Genomic DNA, 22,766 nt, shown 5'->3' with positions numbered 1-22,766 from the left:
ATAGTTTTGTTGCCGGCTGACAAAAGCGTTTTTGCGAGTTGGCTTAAAAATTCTAATAACACAAATATTTGCAGATGAAAGAGGTACTAAAAGGCATTTGGCCGCATGCTCCACTTGTCAAATGTTGAAAGGACAAAAGGATGGCAAGAGAGGTTTGGAGGCGGTACAGCAGCCAGACCCAATGACCCATGACCCCGCTTTAACCGGTGGCTCTGCTTCCTACCAATCCCCAACTGGAGTCCCACAGTTTGTCCATCACTCAGTTGGTATTCTATCCTGCAACGTTGGCACACTTTTTGACATCGTCAGAAACTCCAAAAAGCAACAACAAGCCGCAGACGAAGAGGGACAAGTAATGCTAACATAGCAAAACAAAACTGAAAAGAACAAAAAAAAAAAAACAAACAAAAAATAAAAAAAGTATAGAAGCGGATCTAGAGTTTCCTCTTTTTTTTTTGTAATTTTCGTTGCATGTTTCCTGCGTTTTGCACTTTTGCTGAACATTTTTCATCTGCTGGGCAAAACTTTTTGACATGTTGCAGTGCAAATTGAATAAGTCCGCACAGACATTGCCGAATAATGGCTAACGCACACATACAGATAGATACACACACACACACAGACAATTTGTTTGTTTCTTTATATCAACGTGGCCCCAGGTTGAAATAATCAAATTTTGTTGGCTGTAAATCCATCCATCCAGTCAGCCCAACCCACACTATATCACCATCACCTGACAGTTTTTTGATCCAGGACACTTCTCCTACTTCCTTTTGTAATTTAGCCCTGTTAACTTTATTGCCGGACCCCAAAAAATTCGGGTTTTCAAGTTAATTTTTACAGCCATTGTGTGCAATTTCGTCAATCATATATATAGCAGGCCAATGATAAACAGCTTTGCGGCCAATTCACAAAAAAGGTCATCAAGCGTAGAGAGAGAGAGGAACTTGGACTTGGTAAGAGCACCGAAAGAGCTGTAAGCCGATTAGGGGATTGTTGGTAACATAGCAACTAATGCTGTGATGGTACAGCAAATATATTTCTCGAAAATTTTAGATCAGAAATTATGACCCTGTTTTGGCTACATAACAATCATATTCTCAGGTATTTTCCTCTTTCATCAATTTCGATTTTGGTTTTCGATTTTTTTTCTTGCAAATTTTCATTTCAGCAAACTGGGCATTCAATCTTTTGGCCAGGATAGAAGACACCCGCAAATTCAATTCATCGCCACACAAAGTGCATGCGTAGAATGCCCAACGTTTGGCAATAAAAAGAGGTAAGTGCTTTACCCCCCTACCCTATCACACACCCAAACACACACACACACACACACATACTTCTTTTTGGCCAAAAATGCCCCCCGGCCGTTATCCAATTTCTGTTTTGGCCATTGCTAGCCGGGCTCACTTTGTCTTGGCGTTTTCGACACGATTTTTCTTCATTTTCCGAAATCAATCAAATGCAGGCATCCGTTCCGGGTGCTCTTCTTGGTTCTCCTGCCATTTGGGCACCTTCTCCCAACCCCCTTCTATATATAGGTATGGCAAGGAGGAGGCCTGTCAACGACGACACCCCGATTCTTGGACCTCCTGGTCGCCATCCCGCCTGCTTGTTGGACATTCATCAAGCCATTTCATCTATTGACTGATTGATAATATTTTTGATAAATGATTGGCGGCCATGTACCCTCGTTGTCCCAGTTTTCCCTCGGTTCTTCAGCTTCCGGCTGGCTAGCTGTCCAACTCTGTTCCTCGGTTCGTTTGGTTATTTACGGCGTGCAAAGCGAACAGCAGCCAAGGATTTATAGGTGAGAGCGTGCAGACTGCCGCCTGCAATATGCAAATTGATGGATCTTCCAGGCCGGGTCATGTCCATATGCCCCCTCGGGCCGAGAACTAAAAGCCCAGGCTTAAGCTTGTTCCCTGATTGAGATGCTATAGGGATATAGAGATATTTGGTGCCCACCTGCCCACCTGCACATCCCATCACATCGCTCTGTTCAACATCATTTTTCATAACGAGCTAGCTGGGCTAATAAAAATTAATTGATACATCAGCAGGAACAGCTTTAGTTGCCCTCCCCGATCCCGATACCGATTAGAATCAGTTCCAGGAGGGCGCACACACAAAGGTGTTAATGCCAATGCTACTGTGCCAGTGTTATTATTGCTGTTTTGCTGGCTGTTCGGCACGCGCCAATGTTTACACGGCTGATGGCACAGGCGACACAGAACCCGCTCGACCATATGCGACCTGGCCAAGAGCAGGAATCAAAACAATCAGCCAGCAACGGCTGCTAGGAGGAGGAGGTGGAGGTGGTAGAGCAATCGCTATACGATACGCCCACATACGGACACGATGCCACAATAAGCCACACAGGTGAGGCAGGTTAGAATATGGTGGAGGAGAAGGTGGGTGGCCGGCGAAGGGCATTGCAGTTTGGACCTCGTCTGGAACCGGCGCCCAAAGGTAACTAAATTCTTTCGTGCAGAACTCAACGGTGTCTCTGCTTAGCGGCATGTTTACAAAAAAGTATCTGAAAGGTACGTGGGTGAAGTGAGGCACTTCGATTGAGAAGCTAAATGGGAATGAAAGAAAGTTGAAAGGTTGGGTTTCATCCAAATGATTGGTGACTTAATTTAATTATAAGGTTAACTTATATATTTAATCTATTAACTGCTTTCCTCATATTGATTTCCCTTTCAATCCTACATCCCACTAGTATTAGGTTAGGGTATCTCAGATTCATTCTTTCTACTATAAAACCTTCTTCCTGCCACTTAATGTTGCAGTGGCTGGCTTTTTGCTTTTATGGCCCTCATACTTGGTTAAGTTAAGCGCCGCGTGACTTATTTGATTGTTAAACAACATAATCTGTTGCTGCCTGCCTCCGATGCCGCTTCTTTATCTTTAGCCCCATCCGACTGGAGGCCAATTGATTTTCGGTCCAGTGTGGCCAAGAAGTGAGCAAACAGTAGATAGCCATCGATGGATGGGCAGGTGTAAGTGCCTTTTCCCCAGAGGAGCAGGAGGAGTCTGAGGTGACTCCCTCAAAAAGTCAGGAGTAATTCAAACAATTTGCAATAAGGCGCCGTTGTCTTTCAAGCAGCAGGGAAAGTGGAAATGGAACGAGTGCGCGAGGGGAGGCAAACTCAGTGCTCTCGCTGGCCTGCTCGCACCCAGTTTCTTTTGGTAGTAATGAAAATGCAGCGTTGCGGAAAATCGCACCGAAGACACCGGGTAACCAAGTCGCCAAGTGGAAAGTGGAAATTGAAAAGTAACGGACTGCTGGGTTTCTAGGGGCCGGCAGCAGTCGAGCTGCCAGGAATATTGCAAAAGGTATGAAAATTGTTCTCTCAAAATTCATGCATGAATTCAGAATGGGCCGAATGTGGCGGGAGGAAAATCGAATTTTTTTTTTCGGGGACAGGAACGAAGGGGGGTCGCCAGAAGTGGTTTTCATTTTCCGCCTCTCTTTTTTTTCCACCATCTCTCTCTTTTACGGTCATCGATGGCGAGCACTTTCCGGCAGTCAATATTGCGGGGCGGACAATGCCAGTTTAGGTGTTATTGTGTCAATGTCTCGATGGCCCTGCCCCCTTTTCCCGTCTTTTTTTGCCCCAAACTCCAAGCCCTCGAAAGTGGTTTTTGCTGTTGCTGCTACTGCTGCTGCTGCTGCTGCAAACAGAATTGGTAGTTCATACATTTCACAGCAATTTCCATTTGGCCATATTGTCAGACGGGTACGTTTTTTTGTCAAGGTTTTTCCTTGTCGTTTTCAGATTTTTTTACTCATCTTTTTTCTTGCTGTTTTTCGAATGACAACCGTCCAGCAAATCAAAGCTAATTTCATGTAATCAGGCACATTTGTCGCATGTCGTCCGTTGTCAACATTTTGTAGCGTTTCCGGCAATACGACCGAACGAAAAAAAATGATAAAAATTGGCTCATAAAATGCATATAGCAAGAAAACTGAAACTAGTAGTGAATAGGGCCCGAAGCGTGTTTCTTCTTGGCCATGAATTAAACCAAAATGTTACTGTGCCCAATCAGGCTTTGTCGGATGTGCATCATGTGTGCCAATGTCTGGGAGGAGCTGCTTATCCGAGTTTATGGCCACGATTGCCATCTGGGATATGGTATCTTAATTATTCGGACATTGAGGCTGTTTTAAAGGCCATAGGAAATCGGGAATTACTTAGTATTAGTAAGGTTTGCTTGTTTGTGGGATTTATTTTAATAAGATTAATTAAGATAATGCCTTAAATTGGTATAAAAAAGAGTGATGGCTGTCTTGATTGGAAGACTTATAATGAGATTTGAGTATCAGACTTAAACTAATTTAATCATTTAAGGTTCTTTAAAGAGGAATTTCTTACGTAAGAGATTAACATTTGTTAAGTAGTCTCTACACTTCTTCAATGAAATACATTTCCCTTTTATTTTTTTTCTAGAAATAAGAAGTGTGCCCAATCGTGGCAATAAACTTTCAAATCTCTCGAGGCAAGAAATCGTATGTGCAACTCACTTGCCACATTAAAAAGCCACAATGTTGTTGTTCAGATATTGTTGTTGTTGTTGTCGAGCTAGTTTTCTCCCTTTTTTCTTGGAGCGGCCACTAGCAACTTCCTTTAGGCAAATTAAGGAACGCCCCACTGCCACCCCTTTTGGCCAACTCCTGGCAATTGCCCACAATCAAGCTGGTCTTGGGCTAAAAATAAATCTGAGGAAGATAGAATGGTTTGGAAGGCGACTTTTTTATGTACTAACGGAAAGAATCCATATCGGAAAGTCCATATTAGAAACCTAAAATTGCTTGAAAAAGAGAACAATTTGGAAACTTTCAGCTTACTTTTAAAGAACATTTTATTTTAATGGGCTAAAATCATGGGACCAAAGGTTAATACTGATAACAAACATTTTTTATAAAAGCTTAAAAATATTTCATCAAAGCGAAAACTCCCTTAATAAGAGTATAAGTTTTAAGAACTACTTCCAAGACGCAGTAAACTAGTTCCACACGAAGTTAATCAATGGGAAAAGTCAGCAAAAAGGGGGGGGCAGAATGGGGCAAAGGAGGTGCGGTCCTGGCCAACCGGATGCTGGTAATAATATTTAGATTTTTAGCCCTTGATGCAAAACTTTATGCTTGTTTAGATAACATTATCGCCTCGACTGCGCCGACTGTTGCAAACTTGTTTTGCCAGCAAAAAGAAAAAGTAAGTTAGAGGGGGTCGATTCGCTCCTTCAACTGGTCAGCTGCACATAAACTTGGCTAATTTACGATTGCATTGTGCGCATTGGACTCGCTCATATAATTAGAGAAATTAATTTGTGTGCTTTTTTGCCGGTTGCAGGCAACAATGAGGCAAAGACAGTGAGCCAACACAGGAAAGGGAATGGGTAACGAGCATAAAGTTTTTAATTTTCATGATGCAGATAATGCCCATTAAAATATGCCCGGAAAAGAGGGCCAAACGTGATAAAGACCTGGCCCAACACCTGCCGCAGATCCTTCTTCATTCTTTCTTTGGCCAGGACCACGTCGAGGTCCCTTTGGCAGCAGCAGCTATGCCTTCTCAGCCGCAAACTAAGTGCATTAAAAATGGCAAAAGGAAAATAATGCACAGCTCGCACAGGAATATAAAAAAGGCAAACGCTTGCGCTGGCTTGGGAATGGTTTTATTTTTTTTGTATTATTTTTATTATTATGCAACAAACAGAAAAGTTCTCCTTTGGGGCCAGTTGTCCAGACGTCCAACTGCCAACGATGCTTGACGACGACCTTTTGAACTGAGGCGAAACCAAAAACCAGGAGAGTCTCCGTTCAACGGAGTCAACGAACGCAACAGAAATAAGCGGCAAAAACTTGCCACGCCGCTGGCTGTGGCCATTATGCATTATTATTATCCTGCTCCTGCGCTTGCCTTTTGCCACTGCTACTGATTCCCATTCGGATTGTGATTCTGATTCAGATGCCGCTGCATTTTCCTGTCTCTATATATATATATATACATTTTATGCCAGGCATCGCTCGTGCTGAAAATTACTGCTCGAAATCAATTTCATGCGATTGAAGCACTTAATTTTTACCAATTCATTAATTGATTTCGTTGGGCGTTCGTTGCTCCCGTGGCGCCTCGATGTTTGTATATTTTGTTGTTGATTCCTGGGCTCCGCCTTCGTCGGTCTGCTGACCCCTTCTCCACTCTGTTTTTCACCCTTTGAGTTCTTCCCATTTGAGCACTGGTCGGGCAAATTATTGCAAAAAGAGCAACGTCAAGTGCAAACAGCAGAGTTTTCCAGTTGGCTTTTTAATGCTCTTTTTTGTGAGTTTTTAAAGGATTTTCTTTATTAAATTAAAATAATAATTAAATAATTTCAAAGTCTAGAATAATCTTTTGCCCACTAACATTACGATTTTACTTTTGTTTTTCAGATTTTATTTCCAAATATGTCCTTTAAGATGAAATATTTTTTAAAATTTCCATTCAACTTAAAACCCCACCTTAAGCCCCATTAAGAAATCCAATTCGGTCATTAAAAATGGAAAAAAAATAACAAGATATCCTTTTCGAGTGCAAACCATTAAAAATAATTTTCATATCGTTGCTGTTGACGCGTTTAAATGAGCGGCCAACGGCAGGAAAGAGCCAACTTTCCGGTTCACTGAACGCCGCTTGACCAATTTATGGGCTTTAAGAAAGTTTTGCAAAAGTATTAAAATTTTAAAAAATTGTATATATATGCAGTGGCATGTAAGGGAAAGTAAGGGAAAATTTTAAAAAATTTATATAGATGCAGTGGCATGTGAGGGAAAGCTTGGGAAATTATTGCCAGCATTAAAATAATACAAAAATCGAACACGCAGCTTTATTTAATTAATCCGCAATTGGTTGTCCGCTAGGCTTCTTCCTGAATAAATGAAAATTCTATATGGAAGGGTTGTAGGGAGGACAACCGTTTGATGCATTTTTATAACAATATTTCCACCACTCGATTGCTGGCCAAGCCACAAACAACATTTGCGCAAATATTTATTTACATATTTGGAAAAACAAGAAAAGAAAAACCAAACAGGAAAATAACAAAAAACAAGAGGGAAAAAGTAAAAAACCATTTTCAGCGCTTATTTTATTTATTTTTGTTAATTATTCAATCGTTTTGAGCTTTAAAATGCGAACTGCCATTGAAAATTGAAAATTGAAATACAAATAATTAATCATTAATGTCCAAATTGATTACATTAATGTGCATTTAAATGTCTGCTGCTCTATCGAAAATTATGTGCATATAAATGCATGTTTATTCGTTGAATTCCTTGCAAATGTAATCCTGGATAATTGACAATAGACTGGCAATTAATTATTAAGACTTGAATTTTGTCTCTTATTATTTGACGGCACATTTAGCAGTCGAAATTGTTTTGATTAAATATAAACAAGAAGTTAATATAATGGAATTCTATAAATTAGCGAATAAAAACTTAGTTAACTTGTATATCATTCCGAGGATATATTTAACCTATCAGCAATAATTAATTAATCACCAATCACTTAGCATAATAATTAAAATTGAAGTGGCTACTGTTGCTGGCGCTGCCATTGGCCGCCGGGCTGCGCTTTGAATTAGCTTAATTGATGTTGTTAAATTCTTAAATGAAATTAAAAACCATATTAATTAAACCCATCGTTTATTATTTCCATGCTGTTTAAAGTGCACTTCAATTCAATGCGAATTATTATCATCATTGTTATCATTTTACATGCTTTTTATCTGGTTTCCTCGCACTCCCTTTCAATGGGATATTTGAGTTTTAATTAAATTATTTCGTATTGATTTAATGTATTTCGATTAATGTGATTTTGCTGTGTATTTGCAAAAAGCCCTTCTTTCAAACTTAAATGCCAGCATTTTTCATCAATTAAATCGTTTTTGTATTACACGTTTCTGGTCTAAAAAATACATTACCTCTTAAAAGCCTTAAATCAGAGAGAGAGAGAGGGTCCAACGATATGGTGTCTGCAATCGCTGACTGATTTTTTAATGAAACGCTGAAGTATAATTTATGAATTTTAATGAGTTGCCAAATGATGCCGAAGCGTTGATTTTCCATAATTATTAACGCAAGCGCCGCGGCATCAGCTGCACGAGTGCCGACTGGTCTTGGCCAGAGTCCGAGGTCTGAGTGGTCCGTGTCTGGACCTGGTCATCAACTGGTCCAACGTATGCAAAAATAACCAACGAAAATCAAGGGAAAAATGGTGAAGAGAGGAGCGGGCTGGTGGTCCGTCTGGTCGAATTATTACACTCACTTACCTGGGCTTACTTACATTTTGGGTTGTTACAATGTTAGTTATTTAATTTTTTTTATATTTTTGCATAGGAAATATCTTTAATTTGTGTTTACTTTAAGGTTTAGTTGAACTATATTTGATATTTTTATAAGAAATATGAAGATTTCCGAAATTAAAAACAAAGTATCATTAAAATAAGATTGCAAAAGTCTAATTTTGAAGTTCTGTCTGGTTTTTTATTACACATTTATAGAGTATCTAACACCTGTTAATCTTTTTAAATATCTTTCCTTAAACTGCCAAAGCTTTTCATGAAATATATATAGGTGCTGGCTATGTTTACTGCCCATTTATCCTGCGCTTTAAAATGTTTGTCTTTCTTATTATGCCTTTATCGATGTTTGTGTTTTTTAATTAACAGATTATCAGGATTTCTGTATTTAAAACGCTCAAAATTCCTTAAAAACGTATCCTTATGGGGAGAGGAAAATTCAATTGAATTGGTAACAAAAACGTGGGGAGTACCGAGGGCGTACCAAGGGGAAAGATCATTAATACAAATTAACACATAATTCACGCACACGGTCAATAATGCGTGCGCACAAAGCCATGGCTAATATGCGAATGCTGCCGGTAATACCTAATTAAAGCCAATAACAATAATAATAATAATAATAATAACAAAATGTTATGTGCGTTGGTTGGTTGTAGGGACAAAGGCAAGATACGTGATAGGTTCTATAATCAAATTAACTAAAATATGCCATGGCGTTTGCTTAATTAAAACGGATTCAAAGCCGCGGCTGTTTAACACCGCCAGCTTAAGCGTGTGAATGACAGCCACAATATATATATATATATATATATTTAGTATGGAATAGAATATATCTACCTATTATGGTTTATTCGATTTTAATGCAAAGCGGCTTAGCTGGCTTACGGGTCGCATGATTAATTGTAATGAGCTGCATTACATTTTGTGCTAAATGTTGGCCAATATTCCGAAATATATTTAAATTTTAGCCACTGCCAAAATGAAGGCCAACATTTCATCTTCTCCATTAGTTGAAAGCTAATGGGAAAATTTCATGGAAATGCACAAAAACGAATCACTAAGCCTTTGTAGTCAGGCAGGCATAATTAATTTAATACCAATCAAAGGGCTATTTTCCTTTATTTCTTCATAAAAATTAAAGAAATATAATTACTGAATGTAATCACTATTCAAAGAAAATAATATCAATTAAGTCTGTAATCAAAACGGCAAAAAGCCTTAATTACTGAGCAAAATACTTTGAAAGGCATAATAATCTATCAAGTTTAAGACTATTAACTAACGAATTAAAATATTTTATATTAAATTAGGACAAATACATGGAAATTTAGTATGTAAGATGCATAAATTACTGCAACCAAATCGTGATCTATCGACTTGGTAATCATCATATTTACACATTCAAACATTTTGGGGAATCAACTGGACCAACACTAATTGGAATGCCCAATCGAAAGGCAGATCGTGGATTCCATTCCGTTAGCAGTCCAAGTTCGCTGTGTCCAAGACATGGCATTACAACTTAAGGTTGCCCACTGGTAATGATAATGCCTCACAAAGTCAACACAGATGGGGCACTAAATCTGCAGGGAAGATGCAGGTTTGTAATGAGGATGGGTAGGTTGAGGATGGGGATGGGGATGTGGATAGGGGAGATGAGGATGAGGATGAGTACCCTAGGCCGGCAAAGTGTGTAGCAAATGAACTCGTAATACACCGACACGTTTATGCACTTAGGATGGGTTGGCTGGATGGTGGGGTGACAACGAGGAGGGGCTGGGAACTGCTGGGTGGTCGCACTGCACTTGTGGCACATTTAGTTGGGCCCTAACGGCTGTCTCCGACTAACAGTAAACAGCAATCACTGCTAATGAGTTTTATTGTAAATTAAAATTGCAATCAGTGTCAGGCTTTGGCATTTCAGCTGAAGTGTGCCGCACACTGTTTGCCCCGGTTGCAGGAGGCAATGACGTTTTCGGGGTCGATGTGCATCCCCATGATAAATGCAATAAATGACACGTTGGCCGTCCTCTTGTGTGACTCAAATCCTGGCATAATAAATTTGCCAAATTGCAAAACATTAAATAAAGACAATGTGCAATGACAAGCCAGTATACAGGAGTGCCACACACAGGGGCACATACATGCAGTGCAGTGATGTCGTTACACAACCCGTCAAAGTGGGTGGCAAACCGATCCATAAGCTATGGATAAACCACATGCTGCTCCTACTGCTAGTTGCTAACAAATCGAGTTTATGAGAAAACTGTTGCTCAGATGTGGCAAAAATTGCTATGGTTTAGTGTATTTCTCTCTTAATGTGACTGGGTATTAGAAACGATTAGAGAGGTTTCTAAAAAAGTCCGAATTAAATGGTAGCTAACGTAGAAAGCTGTCATTTCTAATCAGTTTATGTGCGGAAGAGTGACTTGTTATGTTTTATACTTTTGTGGATTTTTGTTATTATTTTTTTCGAATTAAAATTTATTTTGGCTTGCTTTTGGACATAGGTAAAAGTGGAGTAACTCTATTATCTTTTAAGTAAATCCTTAATTTAACACATCTTTTGTATATTATTTACCATAAAGGCATTTCAGTTTTACCCATTTTTATTAAAAGTTAATAGTGGCAGGTTTTAACTGTAATAAGTTCTTCATTTTAATAAAAAGGAGTACGCATTTTTTAATGTTTTAAGTGCGTTGATTAAGCAATCATATAAAGGTATTCAAAGGTATTCAGAAAAAAATATAAAAGTAATGGAATTTTCTTATATGGATTAAATATCAATAAATATAATGAAAGTTATGAATAAGCCAGTTAAAAAATTATTAAAAATTGTTATTAACTAGATTTTTTACCTACCTTGAGTTTCAAATTTTGTAGAATATTATGAGTTACTGTTTAGATATTTAATTTCTTATCCTTTCTGATATATATTTTTTGCCAGCACTGACTCCATAAGCTCACACATACCACAAAACAGATGGCAACACAATTACAACCACCCTCGCACTCACACACACACATGCACACACACACTTACACACAGATGGACACATGTGATGTCATTAAAAAGGCATTCATCATGCAGGACGAGAGTTGATGAGGAGGCGATGTGCCGGGCGGAGAAATGCGAAATGAAGTCATGTTGGATGGCTGACTTATCGATAGACCGACCAAGTTAATAATTAAAATCGCAAAATGCGTTAAAAGTCTATCAGTTTAATTGGCGTTCGTGGCTACAACTATCAGCAGGCCCAGCGGCTGCCGTCGGTATATCAACCTACATATTATAGATATAACCACTGGCGATGTCAATGACACCCTGATGAACTGCAGTCAGGAGGAGCTCCTACTCCATCTCCATCTGGAATCCAATTCCGTTTCAGTTCCCAATGCTGATGCTGCATTGATATGCAATTAACGGCATCAAGGGTACAGCGGAGGGCATGGCAATTGACGCATTGGGATTTATTCTATGGGCGCATGCATTTTTTATGATTAAACGATAGTTGCTTGTTGGCTCCTCCTCTTATACACTCTTTTTTTTTTATTTGTCGTACGTATTCCCTGATGGGCGGATTGGAGGTCCTGTCTGCCAGGATATGCCACTGATCCACAGAGCCGAGCCACTGTGCAATAATTGAACAATTGCCAGCTGTCAGTGGGGAAATGGTCAAAAAATATAAAAAAAATAATGCAAAAAATAAAAGAGCGAATGGCCAACGTCGAATGCCAAACGAAAACTTCACAACTGCAGCTGCTTTAAAGGATTAAAGTATTACCGGGACATTGGCTATTGAATGGCATTTAATGGGGATTATGCAGACCCAAAAGGAGGAACCTGGCTAGCACTTTAGTTAAGCCCATGGAATGTGGGCAATACTGAGCTTTTTTTTATTATTTATTCATTGATTTTGAACGCTGTTGATTAAATTAGCCGAGATGAAAACACAAGCTTATGTGGGTTTACGAAAATCAATATTGTTAAGATAATGGAAAAAGCCGATTTTTTTTTTAATAAAATAGAAAGGTTAACAAATTTTATTTATAGTTATAGTTCATAGTTTATAATATATTAGGGAAATATTTTCTAAATTTTATAAAAATAACAGGTTTAATTACAAAGATAGGTTTGTATATTTTTGTCTACCCTATTTTTAACTTTTTCGTGTTTCTAATTAGGCCGTCATATATCTTTGTATTGACATTTTTGTATTGACATTTGATCGACTATTAAAATCGTATTATGGGTCGATATAACCTTGTTCACCTTTTAAAATTCTAGTTGATTCCACCTCAGTCAGTTAGCGAAATGCGTTTGGGATGGTTTGTGTTCCTAAACTGCTGCCTAGTTTGGCAAATGGTAAGGATATAACCAGCTTTATTACAAATAAAAAATCATTATTATCCCGCTTATCCCTTAAGTCAGTGGCCGAGTTAGTTTACAAGATTAACAAAATCGAATGCCAGGCCAATAAGGCACGAGTCAGGGATGTCTCCTGTCGTGTGAAGGCGATCAATTGGAATATGGCCGTGGTCAATATGGATTGCCTCTTAATATTGCCAGTCGTAAGCCCAGTTGTAAGTAAATTTAAAAACTATATAAACCATAATCCATAAGAAACCTTCTCTGTGTCAGGTCCGACTGCAAGTTTTTTTGAAGGACTATTCCAATCAGTACAAGCCATTTCTAATTGACGTCACTTTCAAGCTATGCGAGGTGGTCAATAGGAAAAACTTTATACCATATGGCGTCATATTCTGGAACATATTGAAACGGTTCACGACTATCAACGAATCATGCAGATTATCGGTATTTGTGTCATTCTACTTAATCATTTTATTAATATTTATTTTTACTTTAGGGACATTTAAGTGCAAAGAATGGATATCTAGACGCCAGTTATCTTCCGCCATTCCCCCACGGAATCTACCAATTCAGTTTTATGTTTAGTGATAAAAATTTTACAAGTACTGACATTTTGGGAAATGTTAAGCTTTTTATTGAATCCATGGATCGAATTAAGAGTAAGAAGTTCAGAGACTAGACTATTGGCGCAAATATAAATATTTGTAAATAAAAATTCGCTCTGTGAATAATATACTTACTCCAAACCTTTTAATGTGTTTAGGTTTAAGGAGGAATTTCCTCTTCCAGGTTTACGAAAATCAATATTGTTATGATAATGGAAAAAACAGATTTTTGGTTAATAAAATAGAACGGTTAACAAATTTTATTTATAGTTATAATTTATAGTTTATAATATATTAGGGAAATATTTTCTAAATGTTGTAAGGGTTAAATGGCCTTTTAATTACAAGCATAGGTTTGTATATTTTTTGTCTACCCTATTTTTAACATTTTCGTGTTTCTAATTAGGTTTATGCTCAATTTGTTAAATATTTTTGTATTGACATTTGATCGATTATTAAAAACGTATTATGGGTCGATATAACCTTGTTCACCTTTTAAACTTCTGGTTGATTCCACCTCAATCAGTAAACAAAATGCCTTTGGGATGGTTTGTGTTCCTAAACTGCTGCCTAGTTTGGCAAATGGTAAGGATATAACCAGCTTTATTACAAATAAAAAACCATTAATATCCCCATTATCCTTAAAGTCAGTGGCCGAGTTAGTTTACAAGATAAATAAAATCGAATGCCAGGTAAACAAGGCAAGAGTCAGTGATGTCTCCTGTCGTGTGAAGGCGATCAATTGGAATATGGCCGTGGTCAATATGGATTGCCTCTTAATATTGCCAGTCACAAGCCCAGTTGTAAGTTAATTTTAAAAATATATAAAGCATAATCTATAAGAAACCTTCTCTGTGTCAGGTTCGACTGCAAGTTTTTTTGAAGGACTATTCCAACCAGTACAAGCCATTTCTAATTGACGTGACTTTCAAGCTATGTGAAGTGATGGAAAGGAAGAACTTTATACCCTATGGCGTCATTGTGTGGAAACTATTAAAACGGTTCACGAATGTCAACGAATCATGCAGTTTATCGGTATTTGTGTAATTCTACTTAATCATTTTATTAATATTTATTTTTACTTTAGGGACATTTAACTGCAAGGAATGGATATCTGGACACCAGTTTTCTGCCACCATTTCCCCACGGAGTCTACCAATTCAGTTTTATGTTTAGTGATAAAAATTTTACAAATACTGAATTTTTGGGAAATGTTAAGTTTTTTATTGAATCCATGGATCGAATTAAGAGTAAGAAGTTCAGAGACTAGACTATTGAGTGGCACAAATATAAATATTTGTAAATATAAATTCGCTCTGTGAGTACTATAATCACTCAAAACCTTCTGATATAAATCTATGAAGGTATTTGTCTCTTCCGGGTTTACGAAAATCAATATTGTTAAGATAATGGATAAAGCCGATTTATTTGTTAATTAAATAGAAAGGTTAACAAATGTTATTCATAGTTATAGTTCATAATTTATAACTTAGGGAAATATTTTCTAAATTTTATAAAAATAACAGGTTAAACGACCTATTAACTACAAACATAGGTTTGGATATTTTTGTCTACATCATTTATAACTTTCCCGATCTTCTAATTAGGTTTATGCTCAATTTATTATATATTTTATTATTGACATTTGATTGATCATTATAAACGTATTATGGATCGATATAACTGTATTGTTCACCTTTTAAAATTCTAGTTAATTCCAGCTCAGTCAGTTAGCAAAATGCGTTTGGTATGGCTTGTCTATCTAAACTTCTGCCTAATTTGGCAAATGGTAAGGACGAACTAACTTTATTACAAATTAAAAACCTTTATTATCCTTAAAGTCAGTGGCCGAGTTAGTTTACAAGATTAACAAAGTCGAGTGCCAGGTCAATAAGGCACGAGTCAGTGATGTCACCTGTCGTTTGAAGGCGATCAATTGGAATGTGGCCTTGGTTAATATGGATTGCTTCTTAATATTGCCTGTGATAAGTCCTGTTGTAAGTAAATTTTAAAAATATATAAACCATAATCCATAGCAAACCTTCTCTGTGTCAGGTCCGATTGCAAGTTTTTCTAAAGGACTATTCTAACCAGTTCAAGCCATTCCTCATTGACGTGACTTTCAAGCTATGCGAAGTGATCGATAGGAAAAACTTTATACCATATGGCGTCATGTTCTGGAACATATTGAAACGTTTCACGAACGTCAACGAATCTTGCAGTGTATCGGTATTTCTGTAATCCCACCTTATTATATTATATTATTTATTTTTAATTATTTTTACTTTAGGGACATTTAAGTGCAAGGAATGGTTATCTGGACACCAGTTTTTTGCCGCCATTTCCCCACGGAACATACCAAATCAGTTTGATATTTAGTGATAAAAATTTGACAAATTCTGAATTTTTGGCAAATGTTAAGCTTTTTGTGGAATCCATGGATCGAATTAAGAGTAAGAAGTTCAGAGACTAGACTATCAAGATAAATGTTTGTAAATATAAATTCACTCTGTGACTATTGTATCACTCGAAGCGTATTGATGTAATTTTCTTAAAAAAGGAATTTGACAAGATTTTCTTCCCTCTACCAATTTGCTATCCTATAATTTATCATTTATCACCATATGATGTCTAGTGCACATTTGCCAAGTCTTTCTGTCTGATTTAAGCCAGCAAATTTCCCCCATTTCGAATGGGGATTAAAGCAAAACCTCTCTCGCACCGGAAGTAGATTTCGTGTTAATTTGCTTTGCTTACATTGTACATGGGAACTAATGAGCGAATGAGCTGATATCCATTTAAGCCCGTACAAAAAGCGTATCTCAAAGCCTGAACTGGACAGAGACTAAGCCGTATCCCCTCGAATCTACCCATCTCCGCTACGATTTCCGATACTCAAAAACTATTTATGCTAAATGAACAACATGTCTTAATCGGCTATTCATATGGAAATGCATGGATTATTATTCAATTAGTTACGTTTTCGAACGAAGACGAAAGACTAGAATGTTGTCTCGCAAATACAAAAAAATGAGCCACGAAACCCAAATGAATCCATGGGATACCTACAAACATATAGGGCTAAGAAGAAAACATATATATGTATATATAAATGGGCGGGTAAGCAGAGTTGCTTCGCTTCAGTGAATTTTATTAATGAACTGTGGCCAATTGTGGCTGGAAAGTAACTCGAGAGCCAAACTGAAACATTGGCCACGGGAAACGGGCTTATAGCCAGCGATACACCTGTGATGCGTCGTTCCATGTTCATTATTTGCCCAGGCACCACCACCGACTGTGAGTACCCCCAAACATAACACAGTATCCACCAAATCCCCGCCCCACATGTTCTCTCATATCTTGTATCTTGTATCAGGTATATGCATGAGTATATGTGGCAAAAGCATATTGCGAAAGCCACAACAACAGCAACAGCCGCAACTTCTACGTAGTAAACGCAAATGGCCATGGGGAAGCAGCTAACTATAGCTGCTGTTGCCACTCTCATTCATTCATAAAAATCCCAAGCGCCAAATCCAGTTTGAGCCATGTATACAAACCAGATTTCACACACATTCGCTTCCCAAATCAAGTTCACAAGACATTGCACAGTGGATCGAATTTGGTCTTAATGAAGTTGGACCATTTCCAAAGGGGTTAAGCGTGACAAGTTGTAGAATTTTAATCGTTTGGTTTTTGTAATTTAACTGTTTAATAAAATACTAACTGTCCCAGCCCAGTTTAGCTTAGCCAGTGTAGCTTTTATGCAGGAATATTGTTTAACTTTTTTGAATTGTTGCATCGCTTTGAAACTTTTAGTAACCTAAACAGCTTAGGAGAAATTAAAATATTGAAAGCTGGGCCTAGAACAATAGGTTAATTCCTTTTTGTCGTAATGTTTCCCATTCAAAGGGATTCTAAACACTAAATAGTTTTCGACTTAAACTATAAGAACCAAAACAGGCACCTAGCTGAACGTTTTATTGCGATGAAATAATAGTTAGATATTTGACTTTGAATTCCAAGGCCAATTTAATTTAAACAAAAATCGAAGGACAAAAATATCAATTTAAAATGAGTTTATTTCATAATTGAATCCTTTATCATAAAGAAGAACGATTCAGTTGATGTTACCCCCAAATAGGAGTCACTAAAATCCTCTAAAACCACTGTACCCATGCGGCGTCGGAGTCGCCACAGTGTGGGCAGACAGCGGATGTTCAGCAGCGGGCTGAGCCGATACCGCCGCTGATGATGGGGCTTTGATCTTCGGCTGTGGCGAAGCGAACCTGTTTCCGCCACAAAGTATCCATATCTCATGGCTTCTATAAGTATAACTTTTGGATGGCTCAACTTTTTTGCTTTTATTGATTGAAGCTGAAAGCGTGGGCCGGCAGTAGAGCGATGTGGAAAGTGGAGATTGGAGAGTGGGATGTCAATTCCGGACAGGCAATTAATTATAACTGTTTGTGTCAGGCCATAAAAACGGGTGGGTGTTAAAATGTCACCCACCCTCTTTGCTCGAGTTTTCGTTACACACGGAAATTTGCATATGAAAAGCAAAGAAGACCGCGGGGCAAATAGCCAGATGCATTAGCTATGTGGGCGTGGCAGCTTATCAGTGCGTTTCTTTGTTTCTTAACTTAGACACATGAGCATCATCATCATCATCGCCATGTGCCCCACACGCAATGCTTTTCTGCAAGTTTTCCCGAGAGTTTTCCTTTTTTTCCCCCTTTAAAAAATAATGAGTTTAATAAATGCTTGCTTGACTTTTAGCGGTAGTAAGTTAGTTTCTCAAGTACTAAGCAATTAGCGGCATGCATTGGCTTTGGGAACGGAAGCCTTCGGCACACGCAATAAGCAAGTTGCACCGCGAGTCCCAGTTTTTGGGAGGGAAGTTCCCGTTTTTAAGTTCAGAGGTAGCAACCTCCATACATAGCAAAAAGCTATGATTAAAATTTATTTTAAGTTTGGGAAATTGGAAAGCAAAATGTTTGAAATTTCCGTAACAAAAAGATTGCCAGCAGGGGAAAAACTATGTGTGTGCAACTTTAAGGTTTTCTTATTCGGCAACCATTTTGGGGCACTTCTCATTTTATATTTCAATGCCAATCAAGATGTACGTAGTACGTATGTCAATCATAATATTCTAGAACTAGCAATGAACCGTTTCTCTATGTGAAATATGATTCTGCATTTGTGGGCTTTCCGCAGAAGTCGTCGAGTCTTTCTTGATTAAAGGGTATGTGCAGCAGGCAAAAAGGGTTAGCTTGGGCCACTGAAAACTAGTATTCTCTCTCACTTAATCTGCACCAGATAGGATATCTGATTGTCGTTCACTGCCAGGCATATATGTATATATACTAAACATACATATATAGTAGTTCCCTACCGATGCTTTGTTTTGATTTTAATTTGGTTCACACAATTCATTTGAGCTTGGCCCAGGCAAGTGTCTCGGTGTCTTGGCAATGACTTGGTAACTTGGCAACTTGGCTGACTGGGCTGACTGATGTGATGGGGAGTGACTTGCTCAAGATTCCCACATAAATTATGTGAGAGCCCAAGTGTGACCAATAAACCAACTGTCCAGACGAAGACGAGAATACGAATACGAATACGAAATGGTTTCGTATTGCGACCTGCAATAAAATACGCCTGGAAAAGTAATCGTGTCGTGTCTCTTTAAGACGACCGCAAGACCAAGAGCCTGTTCAACCCTTTTTCTTAACTTAATTTAGGGGCTAAATATTAGAAATTACCTCACGTTCGATGGTCGGAACCCAATCTCCTTCACATAACTTTTAAGTCATGCAAACTTTGTTCCGCCGGGGCTTTTCGAACCGAATCGAGAGTTCAGTTCGGTTGAGTTCAGTTCGTTTAAGTTGAACCCAGTTCGAGTTGAGCTGAATGGCAGTGGCAGAGCCAAGTGGTGGCAACAAATGTGCCTGCAAATGTCTTTTCAATTGGCAATCGGTGAAGGAGCAAAAAACAAGCATTGCGGTAATATCCTTTGCAAGGACGTGTGGGTGTGTCCTGGGTGTCGGCTTTGATGCGGTCCTTAAGCAGGCGTAATCCTGTCAAAGTGTTATCGCTAAGCACAAACCCCAAACACACATACACACAACCATCTAAATGTTTCCAAAGAAACCCAGTCCGAAGCGTTTCTCTGACTTGCATGCAAATTTTTTGCCAACACCCCAATTTCCTGCCTTATATTTCTTCGATAACTCGGCCTGATACTTTATGTTTGTATACCCTTTTTGAAGGAGAAGGTTGTTTTAATTGGTAATAAACGTTAGAAGAATGTTGAATATTATGGTATATGATGATATTTTAATATTAAAGTTAATCCTACCAACAAATATCTTCTGGAACCGCTAAAGATAGAGCTCCCAAGATCAGGATAATCAAAATAAGTAATTTAAAGTTTCCAAGAATGTTTCTACTCTATGAGCTTCTTAGGGAAATATCTCACTATATAGAGATATTATTTTTTTAATTTTAAGTACTCATACAATTTGTATAAATAACTTAAAAAATCCTTAACCTTTCTAAAAAGCCGCTGCAATCTCAGGGTATTCCAAGATTAGTGCCTAAAGAAAGACCTTTTTGCTTTCTGTTTTCCTTTTTTCAGCTTTGCTGCTCGTCTTCTGCTGACTTTGCTCACGAGTTTTACGCTTAAATAAAAAATATCTACACTTAACACTTTTTGTTGCTCACCGGTCGGCTGCAAGGTGAGGAAAAATCCTTTTCCTTTTCCACACCGCACTCGAGGAGTTTTCACGACTTTTGTATCGAACAAGTCATCAGCTGGCTACAGAATGGCGAACGGCGAATGGCGAATGGCAAATGGCATCGCTTGTCGCCATAAACTTGAACAAATATGCAGCCCAGAACGTGCCACTTATGCTGCCGCACAATCACCGCCCCACTGAGCCGCATTTGCTCAAGGTGCGGCGGCCGATTGCCGTTTGCTTTGACACGTGTGCATGTATGTTCCAGGTGAGTGGGTGGTGGTTGGTGAGGTGGTTTAGTTGTATAGGTAGCGGTATGTGTAGGGGAGGGGTTTTGATATCCAACATATACAGGTGGGTGGTGTCAAGGGCAGGGACTGCGACCGCTGGGTCGTCCCTGCGCATCGTTGCGCTTTTTGTTTGCTTTGCGGTTTCTCAGCGGAGTACCAGAGTGCCGGAGTGCCGGTGGCTTTGGTGTTTGCGCGGTCTGATTGAAAGATTGTCTTGGCCATCTGCATGTTCTTGGCAGATGCGGTTGCCTCGCCTTGGCCAAAGCACACACTCAAACTTTTGCCGGAGATTATGGCTGTTTAACCAGCAATCTGTGTGGAATGATTTCCAACATCCTTGCATATGATTATTTACAAAAGGACCAAAATGTGCACTGCTGGAAAATGTTTTTTATTTATTATTATGGGTTAAGTATAGGGCTATCATCGATTGAAAAATCTTAGAACAGCATGCGCCTGTTGCTTACATAATTAACATGACTACTAATATCTTTAATTTATTCCAAATTTAATGTAGATATTTAGCATACTCCTCCAGATATCTGCATTTTAGAGCAAAATCTCAGATGTTTAACAAACAATTCATGTGCAATAAAGCCCTACACATATTGCCTTTGGAAAGTGTGAAATATTTTGTCCAAGGGTTTATATAAAAGAGATTTACGTAGACAAGGAGCTTTGCTATCCGACACAGGTCGTATATCATGTGCCATGGGGTATTCACTCGATGTCGTAATTAGCTCATTGGGGCTTAACTGCACCGCCTGCCAGTCCTCTAACGGAATGGAATGGGTCTCACAGAAAGCTCATTAGCCAGGAGGCATATATATATATCTACGTATATATTTTACCAGCCTGTCAGTGGGGTCTATGGTCTGTGAGGCACTAAGAGCCGAGGCACATCATCAGAGCTTCAAATTCCGCAGCATCAGCATCCAGCTTCTCGATCCAACAGGCTGTTGCTTTAGCTCATGCAAATGAATGTCGTCCTCCTCTAACTACCTACTAAATGGGCTCATTTTTCAAATTTTATAGCTACTTAACACAACATCAAACAATTTTATTTTATTAACGCACCGACATCTCCATGAGCTCGCACATCCATTTACATATCAGGGTCTTAGTCTAGCAACTCAATTTCTTCTATATTTTCTTTTCTTTTTTTGTTTCGACATCCTCATCGCATCATCATATCTTTAAGATATATTTGTATCTATTCATAATAAGCGGCGGCGGCGACGTCGCTTGTGCTTGAATGACTGCCGACTAAAAGGAAGAACAATGTATTGAAATAATTGTGTGTGCTCATACATGAACAAGCCGGGATCCGTTAAAAAAAAAAAAAGGAAAGTGGAGAGGAGCTGGCCTGGGCAGAGGCTGGAGGCCAATCGAAACAAAAATCATGTGTATTTTTGTACACGCTACATGCCCCAAAGGGACTCCGATGCTCCTGACACAGCCAATCCGAAGCGGCATCAATAAATGATTTCACAAAGGCACAACAACAAAAAAATAATAATAAAAAAACGAGAACACAAAAATAAAAATAAAGAAAAGCGAGTGGCAGGGCAGCGCAGCGGAATGAAATGAAATGAAAACCCCCGCAAAGGTCATGAAAAACATCATTGTCAGAGACACAACATACAGGCAACTGGGAAGACCCAAAGTCAAAGAGACCATATAAACGGAGGCAATCGGAGCAGGAGCAGCAGCAGCAGCGGCACGACAAGGAGAAGGAGAAGTCATTGGGCATCAAACAGACCCAGCGGGCGTGTTGAGGAATGTGCGGTTAAAAATAAAATCCAAGACAAGATTCTGCCACATGGGTGCTTGAGATCCGAGCTGAGCCAAGCCGAGGAGGTTTCCTTCGTCTTCATCTCCGGTCTTTGTGTGTGTCTTTTAACCGGCTAATTGTTGCCTGCTGGCAAAAACAAACATCCTAGTCTGGCCTGACCAATTTGGGTTCTTATTTATGAGCGAGACATTAGTTTAAATTCAAATATCAACACATAATACCCATGGCATGACCCTTGACCCAGGTCCCCGAGAAAAAAAATATCGCCTTGCATTTTGGTGACATTAATTAGTCAACATTTTTGGGTAATGTGATCAGGTTGCAAGGAATCATTGTTTATTTGTTTGTGTCGCCCGGTGGCTTGACCTACAAGGATGAGCGGAAGTATTGTTTACAGGGTCCTGATTGTGTCTCTGTGTGTGTTTGTGTGTCGTCTTGGCCACTTGAGGACTATCCCTTTTGTAGACAGATTTATGCGGTTGGATGGACATCCAGTAGTTGGATTTTGCTTTCTCTTGTCTATTTGGATATCGTCTTACAGTCGCCGGCTACTGGTCGATGATGATTTTTTGTCCCCATTATAATAGTGGATAATCCTTTTGGAAAGGA

General features: G+C 38.7%; 3 protein-coding genes across 3 annotated transcripts; all 3 read left to right on the top strand.

Annotated features, from left to right (window-relative positions):
- Nucleotides 1-1,666: 1,666 nt before the first annotated feature.
- Nucleotides 1,667-13,406, top strand: LOC108106219. The gene is made up of 5 exons (XM_017213144.1): nt 1,667-2,382; nt 12,644-12,721; nt 12,784-12,939; nt 12,998-13,171; nt 13,224-13,406. Exons 2-5 carry the CDS (start codon nt 12,671-12,673, stop codon nt 13,404-13,406), a joined length of 564 nt encoding a protein of 187 aa, XP_017068633.1. The 5' UTR covers nt 1,667-2,382; nt 12,644-12,670.
- Nucleotides 13,407-13,866: 460 nt separating this feature from the next.
- LOC108106220 lies at nt 13,867-14,602 on the top strand. The gene is made up of 4 exons (XM_017213146.1): nt 13,867-13,917; nt 13,980-14,135; nt 14,194-14,367; nt 14,420-14,602. Exons 1-4 carry the CDS (start codon nt 13,867-13,869, stop codon nt 14,600-14,602), a joined length of 564 nt encoding a protein of 187 aa, XP_017068635.1.
- A 468-nt stretch (nt 14,603-15,070) lies between these two features.
- Nucleotides 15,071-15,805, top strand: LOC108106221. Its single transcript, XM_017213147.1, has 4 exons — nt 15,071-15,079; nt 15,174-15,329; nt 15,388-15,561; nt 15,623-15,805. Exons 1-4 carry the CDS (start codon nt 15,071-15,073, stop codon nt 15,803-15,805), a joined length of 522 nt encoding a protein of 173 aa, XP_017068636.1.
- The last annotated feature ends 6,961 nt before the right edge of the window (nt 15,806-22,766 follow it).

Source organism: Drosophila eugracilis, unplaced genomic scaffold (assembly GCF_018153835.1).
Source record: "Drosophila eugracilis isolate 14026-0451.02 unplaced genomic scaffold, ASM1815383v1 contig_90, whole genome shotgun sequence".
NCBI classification, from domain to species: domain Eukaryota; kingdom Metazoa; phylum Arthropoda; class Insecta; order Diptera; family Drosophilidae; genus Drosophila; species Drosophila eugracilis.
Note: the sequence above shows the minus strand (reverse complement) of the source record. Positions and strands in the feature narration are given on the sequence as shown.

Bases quoted from the DNA above. Each gene is read 5' to 3' on its own strand.
- LOC108106219 (XM_017213144.1), top strand. From the start codon at position 12,671: ATGCGTTTGGGATGGTTTGTGTTCCTAAACTGCTGCCTAGTTTGGCAA. The intron at 12,722-12,783 runs GTAAGGATATAA...TTATCCCTTAAG, and splicing joins GCTGCCTAGTTTGGCAAATG to TCAGTGGCCGAGTTAGTTTA. The intron at 12,940-12,997 runs GTAAGTAAATTT...TCTCTGTGTCAG, and splicing joins TGCCAGTCGTAAGCCCAGTT to GTCCGACTGCAAGTTTTTTT.
- LOC108106220 (XM_017213146.1), top strand. From the start codon at position 13,867: ATGCCTTTGGGATGGTTTGTGTTCCTAAACTGCTGCCTAGTTTGGCAA. The intron at 13,918-13,979 runs GTAAGGATATAA...TTATCCTTAAAG, and splicing joins GCTGCCTAGTTTGGCAAATG to TCAGTGGCCGAGTTAGTTTA. The intron at 14,368-14,419 runs GTATTTGTGTAA...TTTTTACTTTAG, and splicing joins ACGAATCATGCAGTTTATCG to GGACATTTAACTGCAAGGAA.
- LOC108106221 (XM_017213147.1), top strand. The intron at 15,330-15,387 runs GTAAGTAAATTT...TCTCTGTGTCAG, and splicing joins TGCCTGTGATAAGTCCTGTT to GTCCGATTGCAAGTTTTTCT. The intron at 15,562-15,622 runs GTATTTCTGTAA...TTTTTACTTTAG, and splicing joins ACGAATCTTGCAGTGTATCG to GGACATTTAAGTGCAAGGAA.